The 12,433-nt window shown below is 41.0% G+C and overlaps 1 protein-coding gene across 2 annotated transcripts; it reads right to left on the reverse strand.

Moving 5' to 3' along the window:
* Window positions 1-8,961: 8,961 nt before the first annotated feature.
* On the reverse strand, window positions 8,962-10,839 carry LOC113293174 (receptor-like serine/threonine-protein kinase At1g78530). Of its 2 annotated transcripts, XM_026541901.1 has the most exons (3): window positions 10,420-10,839; window positions 9,527-9,914; window positions 8,962-9,440 (listed from the first exon to the last, which is right to left on the reverse strand). In XM_026541901.1, the coding sequence occupies exons 1-2, from the start codon at window positions 10,751-10,753 to the stop codon at window positions 9,529-9,531; spliced, it is 720 nt and encodes a 239-aa protein (XP_026397686.1). In that variant the 5' UTR covers window positions 10,754-10,839; the 3' UTR covers window positions 8,962-9,440; window positions 9,527-9,528. The 2 variants fall into 2 exon arrangements, with proteins under 2 accessions (XP_026397686.1, XP_026397687.1); XM_026541902.1 differs by having other exon boundaries at window positions 8,962-9,914.
* Window positions 10,840-12,433: the final 1,594 nt, after the last annotated feature.

The following is a 12,433-nucleotide window of genomic DNA, read 5'->3' on the forward strand; positions in this document are numbered from 1 at the left end:
ATAAATGTGCTAATGGTGATAGTGACATCATGTCAGATGTACAATTTTATGATTTTGACCCTAAGCTAAAAACCACCATCAACATCAAGTCCCCTGCTTAGCTCGGAACAGGAGCATTGTTGCGAGGTAACCATAAGATGGTGACAGGTGAGGACAAAAATCGAAACGACAGGTTGCGAAAAGATGATCAGGAAGGTCGGACTAACCTTTTTCCAGAGGTAAGGAGAGTTCATGATCCTCGTGTTTGGCGGCCTTGTATAGATTCTATTCGTGGTGTAGACCGTGAAGTGGTGAGATGAAGATCGTCGGCTTAGTCTGGCCATGCATCACCTTGGATGGGTTGGGAAACATCGAGATGCTGGCTTGGAGAGTTTTTGGTGTTGGTGCGGTTTGGAAGGGGGGCCGCAGGCATTGCATTGGCTTGGGCTCTGTATGGCGCAAGTGTGGGAATGGGATTGGTTGATGGCTTGGCGTGGCAAGCATGACGTGGACGGTGGTGCAAGGCGTGCGCGGACGGCTTAGCATGGTGGGGCCAAGGCATGGGTCGGTTCTGGAAAGGAAAGCATGGCGCAGACGGTGGTGCAAGGCGTTCACGGACGGATTGGCATGGTGGGGCCAAAGCATGGCCCGGTTCTGGCAAGGCAAGCATGGAACGGACGGTGGTGCAAGGCATGATGCGGTTTGGTAAGGCAAGTATGGCACAGAAGGCTTGGCACGGTGGTGGCTTGTCTTTGAGGGCATGGTTTCCTCCTTTCCTTATTTGATTCACATAGGAAGTCTTTTCCTTATTCAAAACCCCGCAAGTGTTATTCCCGTAGAAAGGGAGCATTATTCCTTCTCTTCATGTCACCTTGTCGGTTTTGTTTTTTCAAGTCTCGGTGCTGGCGACAGAGAAGTAACAACGTGGGAAAGCGTGTCTTAAACATGTACTTCCACGTTTTTCACCAAACCCTAATTCACCTCACGTTCAAACATTTCCTCATGTTCGCTGGTAGAAAACGGTTTCATTAGAATATGATGTCACGCCTCAATCCGCGGCTAGTGTGAGGCTTTCCTTTTCGAGACCTCATCTCTCTGCTGGATATAAGAGATGATCTTGAATCCTTCATTCGCTCAGGTTGTTCTGAAGTCTTGTCTATCCTCTATCCTTTTCTGGTTTTGTAGCGCATAATGGGATCTTCCAGCGACAGACGTGCCTCCAACTCTTTGGGGATAAACTTTGGAATCGGCGAAAACCAGTCTTCTTCTCATGGGGAGGCGTTGAATAAAATTGAATCTCTGTTCCGTGAAGCTGGCGAAATTATTCGGGACATATCTTGGTGGAAGAACGGGAAGGAGGCGAAGCATCCCAGTGCATTGGGAGGCTTTGGTGCAACGAAACCTCTTCACAGTCTACAGTTAGGGCGGGACAGTTTGCTTCTCAGTTGAAAAGGAGAAATACCGAGTTTGTAAAATTTTTAGGGGAAAATCAACATAGCTCCCTTGTCCAGGACGGTGTCATAACCCTTGGTTGCGATGTAAATGAATCGGTAAATTCTCCTCGAAAGGTCGCTGAGAAGACTTCCGAGGAATATGATGATGATGCGGTCAATGAAACTGAAACAACTTTCGGAGTAGATGACGAAACTGTTGTCTGTGACATTTGGGAAGTCGTGGTGGCATATGCGGGGTCGGTTGTCGAGGCGGATGTCGGTAAATAGACGGATGTTGTTGCCACTGAGACGACTTTCGGGTGGGATGTTGAGGCTGCTATTGTTGATGTGGCTTCCGAATGAAATCTTGGCTGCCCGAAAGACTATTGGGGAAAGTGTTTGAAAGAGATCTGACTGAGGCATTGGCGATTCGCGCATTAACTTTCAATGACTAGCTTCTCCCTTTTTATTGTTTCTATTCGTCGCTTAGTTGTCCTGATGTTTTGCAGACTTTTTTTTTACCTTCCTTGTATTCGTGGCGAAGTTAGGGTTTCTTCAATTAGCATCCCGTTTTCGGTTTCTATCTTTGAATAAAACTTCTCATTTTGAAAGACCCAAGTCTTCCATTAGAATTGGTTGATGTTTCTGGTGTGATTGGATGGTTAATGGCTTTTCCATTATTTGGGATTTATTTGGTGTATGTTTTTTTTCTTTTCTGAGATTCGGAAAACTTATTCGGAAAGAAAGTTATGCTTTTGAATAAAAACGAAACCCTAATGAAGAATACAAACGGTGCATTCATCTCTGGGAAATACAAATATCAAGTGGAAGGAGAAATTGCTGAAGAAAATACTAAAGGGAGAGTGCTGGAAGAGAGTAGTACATCATTTTAGGGATTGAAGGGTTTGAGCCATCGTGAGTGAATTATCACACCTCCCATCTTGTCTGTGTTGATGAGCTTGCAGTAACCCCCAAAAAGGACGTCTTCCACCAGATATGGCTCGTATTCTTTTTCCTTGGGTGAATCGGTCCGAACAGGTATCTTCACCGTCATCTTCCCGACTTGAAACGAGTTCGCTTTGACCACCATATCTTCGTTTTGAAACGAGTTCGGGTGTTGTGTAACCGATTAAATCCTGGTATCGACGGTTTCGATTGCAGTTACCAAATTCTTTGCAAAGCGTTTGAATGGCCCAACGCCCGACTCACATCTCTTGACAGCGTCCGCGCCGGTAATCGTGCTGAGTCCCCATGACAGAATAGGAGAAGAAATGACTGGTTGTAGAGAAGATCGTTCGGCCAAATTTACTTGCGTTTGGAACCTATGAGTTAGCGCCAACGGGTCTTCTCCAAGTGACCGAGTTGCATCGGTATCTTGTCGATGCGACAACAGGTGGGACGGTTTGTTGGAGATTCTTTCGGGCGTTGACATCGGTATAGGGGATGTTTCCAATTTCGTCTTGTTGTCGAGTACCCACAAGTTCCCCAGTATCATGTCATAACCTAGTTCTTTGACAATATGGAATTTTCTATGCGTTATAGCGTCTCCCATCCTGATCTCGAGGTTAATGTAGTCGTACGCGTTCAAGGCTTCCCCTCCCGGGCTCTCAATCACGGATGGGGAATGGGTAGCCTCTTTTTTCATAAATCCCGCAGCTTTCAGAGTCTTGAAGGTAACAATTTTGAAGTCAGAAGCCGCGTCAATTAGCGTGTCATTGAATTCAATACCTATTAAATAGGACGTGGTGAGAAGTCCCCAGTTGTCTTTTTCGATTTCGCTTCCTGAGATAGCTTGGGATCTTGGCGTGGCTTCGGTAGTGGGAAAAATTTGTTTGCCCGACACGACACGGTTGAGAACCGTGAAGATATCTTGGTGTTGTACCTTGGAAAGGTAGAGAATTCGCATACGTGTTGCATCATGGATCGTACAGTCTCGTGCACGGAGTCCCCGGAGACTCCACAATTCCTCACCGGAAGTGGGTCTCGATGTACTCCCTTGTTTCTTAGCTGAAGTTCCCTTGCCTCTATCTTTTCTTTGAAAATATATTTCAGTCTGTTGCAATCACTAGTTGGGTGATGAACAAATATGTGGTAGTGGCAGTATTTGGGGTTTTCCATCTCGGCCTCAGTAGGTGGGCGTTTGGGAGATGGTAGTATGATAACATCATCTTGAATCCATGCTTCTAAGTGATTGATCACCTCCTTAATGGGAAACGGGAAATCCAGGGAATTTCCTTCAGCTTCGTGATGACGCATGGGAGCTTTAGCGGCGACCTTCCGTAGCGGAGTTGCTCGTTGTGCTGGTGCTTCGCGTTTAGGCTACTGGTCTGCAGCTGAGGCCTTCCTTTTTCCTCCCTCGTTTACTACGCTCACAGAGGAGGAACCATCGTTGTACCGCTTGTTGATGAGACGTCTATTCCCGCGAGTTTTGCGCACGTCTTCGGATCTGGTTGGTCTATATCTTTCTAATAATGTTGGTGCTGTCGTTGCTGATCGCCTGGAAGCTTCATGGAGCTCAGAGAATTCTGTAAATGCAGGTTCTCTAGAAAGGCGCGGTAAATGGGAGCCATAACGTTGATGCATGAATTCACCAGCTGTTATTCGGCCACGTTTGGGTCATGACAGTCTAGTGCTTGAACCCTGAATCTCTTGACAAAATCATTTGGATGTTCGTTGTCCCGTTGGTACATCCTTCCTAGGTCCGAGAAGGTAACTTGTTCAGACACATAAAGTACTTTTTGTAAAATGCGGTAACCATGCCACCCCAGTTAGGGATGCTGTTTGGCGTGATGCTGTTGTACCATGTGTATGCTCTTCCGATAAGCGATTTCGAAAACTCCCTCAGACGAAGAACGTGATTGTATTCATGTTCGCCTAGGGACACCAAGAATCGAGAGACATGCTCACGTGCATTTATGGTGCCATCGTACAGGGTGAATTGAGGAGAGGAGTATCCTCTTGGAAGAGGAGTTCTTTGTATTTCAGGTGGGTAAGGAGGTTGATGCTGATGCATGTCTATTTCATCATTCTTGATTCGATTCGGGAGAAGTTGCTCCAGATCCTCTCGTGTGACAAAATTGGACGGCTGATTTCTTTTCAATGGGGTTCTGGCGCGAATCTCCTCGTCCGCGGAGATGCATTCCGTCGAGGTGCTGGCGCCAGGGTGTTGGGGGGGGGGTCTCTCATTGGCTATGGAGGGCGTGACTACTGCGGCAGCCGTTCTGTCAGGTCTTTGAGAAAAACAAGTACTTCTTTCTGTGTCGAGACCATGTCCGTGTGGGCTCTAGCGAGAACTTCCCGTCGTTCCATCAAATCAGCGATGGTGATATAGGGTCAGCTTCCTCTGGTTCCTCCGATTTCTCGTCCCGTTGGTGGGGTAATCAGAGGCTTAATGGCGGTTGGAGGAACCATGCTTGAAGAAGCGTTAGGAGCGGTAGCAGCAGCTCTGGCCCTGGTGATTGGCGGCGTAACGTCTGAAGGAGCGCTCTCAGTACTTCCAGGATTAGCAAGTTGCGCACGAACATCAGAGGCGGCAGTGACTCTGGCCCTGGTGTTTGGTGGTGTTACACCTGAAGTAGCCAACACATAAATTGGCTTACCATAAAAAGTAAGATTGTTCCAGCATATTTTAAAGCAATTCAGAAAATCAGGGTGATTCGAAAAGTAATTTTCAAATCCAAATGGAGATTTGATAGTGATACCTCCATTATCCGAAAAGTCTATATTCAAAAAGTAATTCAGGAAACGAAGTCTTATGATTACAAAGAAGTTTCTTCATGTTTGATTGAAGCTAACAGTTATCCGAAAAGTCTATATTTGGTGTTTTGTTACTTTGTAGACTACAATGAATGTCCCGATCATCATCTAGAAAGATAGAGATAAACCAAGCATGCAATTAGAGAAAGAAAGAGACCGGGGATGTATTAAATTTCATAATGATTCTGATAATCAGTTAATTATTGTTGAAAAATGTTGGAATATTAACACTAAAATGGGATGAAGAAAAGGATGTTGTTGCTGGGTTCAAGACTCTAATAATAGATTCTTTTCGATAATTATTTGACCCTTCCCAACAAGATTGGTGAGTATAAATAGGTCAATAAATATTATCGTCAGGATACGTGAAGCCCTACAACAATGTTGGATTCAAAGCTTGTACAACCTTGACCCAACCAACAACACGCAGATTTTGATTATGATAATGCTTGTTAGAAAGAAAAACAAAGAGAGTTTTGATGTGTTTTGAATGAAAAACAAGGACGCTATTTATAAAGAGTTTAACATCCGGTGAAGATGACTCTTCATCTCTAACAGGCATCTCTTCATAGCATATAGACATATCTTCCAACAATGATGTCTATTGGGAAAACGGAGTTTGTTGAAAATATCACCGAATTCTGCTGTAGCGCCTACAAATTAAGGGTTTATTGAAAATATCCAACAAAAAAGACTGGAACTAAAACTTTCCAAAGGAAATATTACTCCTTATCAGTAGAAGATCATGTGTTAGACAATTCGATTCTGTACCCATTTTAAAATTTTGAGCATTACTATTATATCACTGTGAATGAACTTGTTGGCTTACTGGGACTCTGGGAGGACTTTTTTGGATGTTGTGAGATGTTTGATGGGCGTGGAATAGTTGTCAAGATGAGAATAATCGTTTATTTTGCCAAAAGAACACATATTAGTTTTGGCATTTTTTGATACTTTATGGTGTGAAACTGTGAATGAGAGAGGGTCAACTCTTTACTGTGACCAGTCAAAAATGGCTAGCAGCTCGTGTGCAAGTAGGGGGTGACTAGATATTTCTGATTTCTGAAAATTCACTATCAACTTCTGTTTCTTACCAATCTATTCTTAGACTGAAGGCCATGACCAGACTATTCTTGGGAGCTGCTCCACATTTCCTTAATTCAACTCTTTGACATGTCTCATGAAAAACTCTCGCGCTCTATTTTCAGTAGATATTACATATCAGTATCAGGTGACTTCACCAGTGAGGCATCTATTAAAATCGTGGTGTTCGATGGGTATGGAATTGCATGAATTCAGTTTGGTTTCCGTTTCCCGGAGAAATGCCATCTCTTGCTGCCCAGGACCATAGATACTTGAAATGAATCACTAGACAGAAATACGAAGCAAATTCCAAACTTGAAGTGTTGGATAGTGAAACAAGTACTAATCATACATAAATCGAATTTGATGTTCTTTTATTAGTTTCAAACCTGTCAAAGGCTGTACAAGAAGAAAAAAACAAACCTGTTAAAGGGCTAGATATTTCTCTCCTTAAGTACTTGAATATACGATTTTAGTCCGAATGCCTTGATTTCCTGGAGAAACAGCAGTCAGTATAATCCTAGTTCTTTGACCACTACCGACCCCAGAGAATGTTTCAGAACCTTCGTCTTTGCTTCTAAGAATGTGAGCTTCTCAAGTAGACCTGTCTCAGCAGTTACAACTTGCAATGGCTAATGCATATATATAGAGCCCAAGAAACCACGGCCCATATTACAAGAAAAACAGGGGAAACTCAGGAAAGAAGGACAATCGACATTTACACAGATGTGAAGCTAACACCATTGGGGGAAACAACTTATCTTAAGATCATCTTCACCAAAAATCAATCCTTTTAATGGAGTTTATGTGAACCTACAAGCAAATAAACTAGAAAAGGTCAGAACAAAATAATGGGCAAGTTTTCCAAAATGGTTTTTGGTTCATTTGCATACCCTTCATTTCATCCTCCAAATACAGAGGGACACAAAAGAAACGCAGTTAAGAACTGATCTTTGGTGAAGATGATCTACGAAATAAGTATACAGCTTCATCCTTTAGCATTGGACACAAGAAAGACTCAGGTCTTAGACTCTATGCAAACATTTGTTAAAAAGGATCTAAACAACACTAATCAGACAGCGCTACATTACCACAGCAACAAAATTAATTTAGCAATGAAAATGCTGACATCTTGTAAATTCCGTATGACATGGCATGCTAATATATCCAGAAAAAAGATAAACTGAATCTGCATTTACCATTCCCCTTCATTTTTTTTCCTTGTAGACCTACTTCTGGAAGATCCAATGACTAATTTTCCATGGGAATGGTCGCCTCACTACACAAAAATCCATTTCAAACCCAGATACCAAAATTCTTTGGAATACATCATTCTACTATCTAATAACTGAGATCTTTCGTCACCTTTCGAGGCGCTAAGAGATTTTAGAACTTGCAATTTTTCTTAAGAAGGATCTAGATGATAACAAGAACGGTCTCACATGAAAATCAACCATTGGATGCGCCACCAAACAAAATGAGAGAAGGGACGAAGGAAGAAGGGATAAGGCCGGACACCAAGGATTTGCAAATCAAACTAGCAAGTGTTGTTTGGTCCGGAAACACAAACAGCTCGTGTAATATAACAGAAACGAAAGTAAAATAACCTCTCCCAGACAGTTGGCATATGCTGTTAGCCTGTTACTGTGGGTTGTTTAAAGAATATGCTCAAAACCTCAAAAAACTACAGTTAATCCTATTTGTGGAATATGGGGCATCTTATACTATCAAAGATAATTGATCTCCTGAAGTACAAGCGACATATATATATAGGAGTGCATAGGACAGCAATTCAGGTTTCCAGCAAAAATAAATAAATAATAAACAACAAAAAAGCAGAAGAAGAAGTTAACCTGTCAGCTTAAAAGCATGGGTTACTGACTGTCAATGAAACTGACATTACTAGATCCCTATCTCCAGAAATATATGGTTGCGTCAATGTTGAACCAAGCTGTTTAAAATCCACAAACCAGCTTGACCAGAACCAGAATCAAGTACCTTATACTAAAAAGGGAACCTCGCCGTGAGTTCTTTCTTTTTTCCTTGATTTTCAAAATGCCTAAGTTTTGTTAACGAATGACCCACATAACCACATAACTACGAGTGACCCCGAACAATGCAGTTGGTTTACACCCATCAGTCTAGTTGTTTTCTCTAACTTATGCATCAAATATCATACAATTGTCTAGGATGTGCTATAGAGACCAATCATAAATATGGAGACGAGCAGGAGCCAACATTTTCTGTACTTCACACAAAAAGGTGGAAAAACAAAAAAGAAAGAAAATCATCAAGACTGCAGATTGTACCAATTGTCCAGATTGAACTTCTCATATGAAAATGTGTTAAGCTTGGCTGCAGTTGTCAGTGCACATGAAGTTAACCACAAAAAAATTAACACTAAATCATGTGTTCAGGCTAATCATATCATGACCAGACATTGTATGATGTTCAAATTCAGTTAACAAACACATCCTATTCTCTCTATTCACTTCGTGTACATAATATTACATATGTGATGGATTGTAAAACCAGACAGATGAATGAAACCCGTTTGATAACAAAAGTTAAATCCATATCATTTGTAATCAACCAAACTTGCACATTTACAGAAAAATTAGAATTGATACTGAGACAGCAAAAGCAGACAATTTGTCGTTTGTAATCGTTATCTGCTTGTGCTGTGTCCCGATATCATTTCTGATTTTTCTTTTCATATTATGCTAGCATTCAATTACGCCAAGTAAACCATAAAACTTGAAATGCAAGTGGGGATTGCGCCAGTAAAGCAACAACAGACCCAGTCTGATGTAAACATTTCATAATTAAGATTACTAGATTCCCCATTATACTCCCAATTAGCTACCCAATTAATAAACCACCATTTTTCGAGTATATTCCAAGTAGAAAAAAAATGCTTAAGATATAATCTAAATGGGGTGTGGTCTGAATTTTAAGCTGTAATACCAGACAAGTGAGAATGCTTACCTGAGCAGTAAACAAGGAGATACAGATCAAACCCATCCAGGAATGTAAACTATAGAAATTAGATAAAACCCCTTCTTCCAAATGAAAGTTTGTCCAAATTCCCAAAGTGCCAGATACCATATTAAAGCAACTCCTTGTGTAGTTAAACGTACCAATTTCTTCAGATTTCCGATTCTGGACACCATTTATGCACCAATATTGCTGGAAAAGAAAAAATTATCACTCAATCATGCCATAAATCAAATACTAGAGATATATATTACTAAAGTGAGTTTTTTATTCTGAACCTTCACCCCAAATTAGTACTAAGAAGAAGAGGAGCAACATTTTCAGCTGCAACCAAGGCTTTCTTCTCGTGTACTTCTTGGGAAGAACAATGCCTGACTAGATATTGCAGTGCTTCTGACATGGTAGGCCTATTGGAAGGTGATGTACTTGTACACATCAACCCTAGTCTGAATACACTCGTCATTTCCGCCATTTTCCAACCTTCTTTCACTTCTTCATCAAGCAAAACATCCAAAGATGTTTCAAGAGATCGGTCTGCTGCCCATTCAGCACAGCTTCTATCTTCATCTCCTCTGCTCGCTTTTCGTCCAGTAACAAGTTCCAAGAGTACCACCCCGAAGCTATAAACATCGACCTTTTCGTTTACTTTGAGTGTCCGACCATACTCTGAAAATGTGATCCCCTCAACCAGATTAGCTTAAAATTTCTGGAAAGACAGCTTATTAAGACTAGGAAGTGGTAAGACATGTTGTGACACATGGGACGGGATAGCATTAAGTATTACTAGGAACAAGGTGGAGTGTTCAAACTTTTAACAGTCAATGAAATTAAGGAAAGAATTTGAAAATCAAAAACCGATCGAAGAATGATTGATTCATTGTAACCCATCCTAGGACCGCAGGAAGTCATCCTCATGCCAAATGGGGTTCGATCTTCCACATGTAGGTAGGGTGCGGGAAAATGTTTGATCCCATATAGCACGGTTCAAAATGATTGCAGGCTTGTAATTCTGAAATCTTCAACTGCTACACCTTTGAATCTTGTAAACAAACTAAACCTAAAACCTTGAATGCATAAAAGTGTTCTTGTCACGTGCAAGTGCAGTGTATTGTTAAACTAATTGATATATTCACAGGATTCATGGAAATTAATCAGAAACTGTCGAGATTACCTGGAGCAATGTATCCGAAAGTTCCTGCAACAATGGATGCTGAAAATGGTTCTCCTGCCTGAACTATTTTAGCTAACCCAAAATCTGCAACTTTTGCTTTAAACTCAGAATCTAATAAGATGTTACTCGACTTAACATCCCTGTGAATAATCGGTGAAGAACAATTATGATGAATATAAGAAAGCCCTTGAGCAACTCGTACCGCAATATCTAACCTCTTCTGCCAATCCAAAGTTCTCCCAATATTCCTATGATGTAACCATTGATCCAAACTACCATTATCCATGTACTCGTAAACAAGAAGCTTTATATACTTACTTGACATATAGCCCATCAATTTCACTATATTATTGTGTTTAATATTTCCAAGGATTTCAACTTCTGCTTGAAACTGTGTTGCATGTTTCGAATCCACTTTCCCTTTACTAGAAATCTTCTTAACTGCAACAAACTTATCTGGATGATTAATGGAAACCTTGTATACTTCCCCACATCCACCACTCCCAATCAAGTTACTTTTTATTAAACCCGACAAAATCTGCGATTCAGTAAAGTCCACTAATCTTTGAAATTGTATTGCCTGCCATGTTGTGAAATCTTCTTCATCGTCTTCTTTACGCTTATGTATACTTCTTATGGAAACCAATACCAAGATGACAGAAAGAAGTATCATTACTACAACAACAACAATTACTATCAAAGCGATAAATTTTGGTGAGAGCTTACGTGAACTTCGACTAGACAAAGAATTGCAGGATATTAGGTTTGAAATCTCAACATTAGAGCAAAGGCCAGAGTTGTTGAGGAAGCTATCTTCAAATGCCAGGTTTTCTAATTGAGATGGGATCTTCCCAGAGAGTAAATTTGACGACAGGTTAAGGAAATTTAGCTTTAAGTTGCCCATATCAAATGGAACTGAACCAGATATCTGGTTTTCGGACAAATCAAGCTTGGTAAGACTAGGAAGCAAACCTATTTTCGAAGGAATCTCACCAGAAATTTGGTTTCTGCTTAATGTTAAAGTATTTAGTGACTTCCAAGACATTATATCTGAAGGAATTGAACCAGAAATTTCATTGCCATCTAAAGAAAGAGAAGTAAGTAGAGACAGAGCAGTGAGCCCCGTAGGTATCTCACCAGTAAAGAGATTGTTGCTTCCATCGAACACCACCAATTCTGCCGAACTCGCAATGTCCGAAGGGATCCTCCCTGTAAACCTGTTGTTCTCAATTTCTAAGCGCTTTAAGCTCGAACTCAACTCATCTGGAAGAGCCCCCGAGAACATATTATCATGTATTTGAACATACGACAAATTCACTGGCGACCAAAAACTAGCTGGAACCTCACCACTCAACATATTCTTATACAGCATAACATGAGTTAAACTTGGACACACCGCAAACGACTTTGGTAATTCACCAGTAAATTTATTCGAAAACGCCGAAATCCCATAGAACTCACCACCAAAACATAAATTCTCTGGCAACTTTCACGAGAGTTTGTTGTCATTAACTTCAAGATACACAAGCTTCGAATGCAACCCCAATTCTGGTGGCAGTTCACCTGTCAAATTATTTACAAACAAACGAATATCAGTAAGAAATGGAAGTAAACAAATGCTAGCCGGTATCTTCCCTGACAATCGATTTCGATACATAACCAAACTGGTCAGATTCTTCCATTTACCAAAACCTTCTGGAATCGAACCCTTTAACTCATTCATTGACAAATCAATGCCTCCCATACTCAAACACTCGATATCTTTCGGAATATAACCTGACAACTTGTTTGCCGCCAAGTTCACATAAGTCAAGTTCTTTAACAAAAAGAGAGATTTTGGAATTTTTCCACTCAAACTATTGGTCTGAAGATTTAAAACCTCAAGATCCTTTAAATCACCAATCCATTCAGGAATTTCTCCCAACATGTTCGATTCAGTCATATACAGTGTCTCCAACTTAACCAATTTACTGAATTCATCCGGAATTTTGGACGGGACAAACCCATTAAAAGG

This window comes from Papaver somniferum, chromosome 7 (assembly GCF_003573695.1).
Source record: "Papaver somniferum cultivar HN1 chromosome 7, ASM357369v1, whole genome shotgun sequence".
NCBI lineage: Eukaryota > Viridiplantae > Streptophyta > Magnoliopsida > Ranunculales > Papaveraceae > Papaver > Papaver somniferum.

Coding starts and splice junctions, on each gene's coding strand:
- LOC113293174 (XM_026541901.1), bottom strand. CDS start 10,753: ATGGGCTATATGTCAAGTAAGTATATAAAGCTTCTTGTTTACGAGTAC. Junction 9,915..10,419: donor TTTCGGATACATTGCTCCAG/GTAATCTCGACA, acceptor TCACATTTTCAG/AGTATGGTCGGACACTCAAA.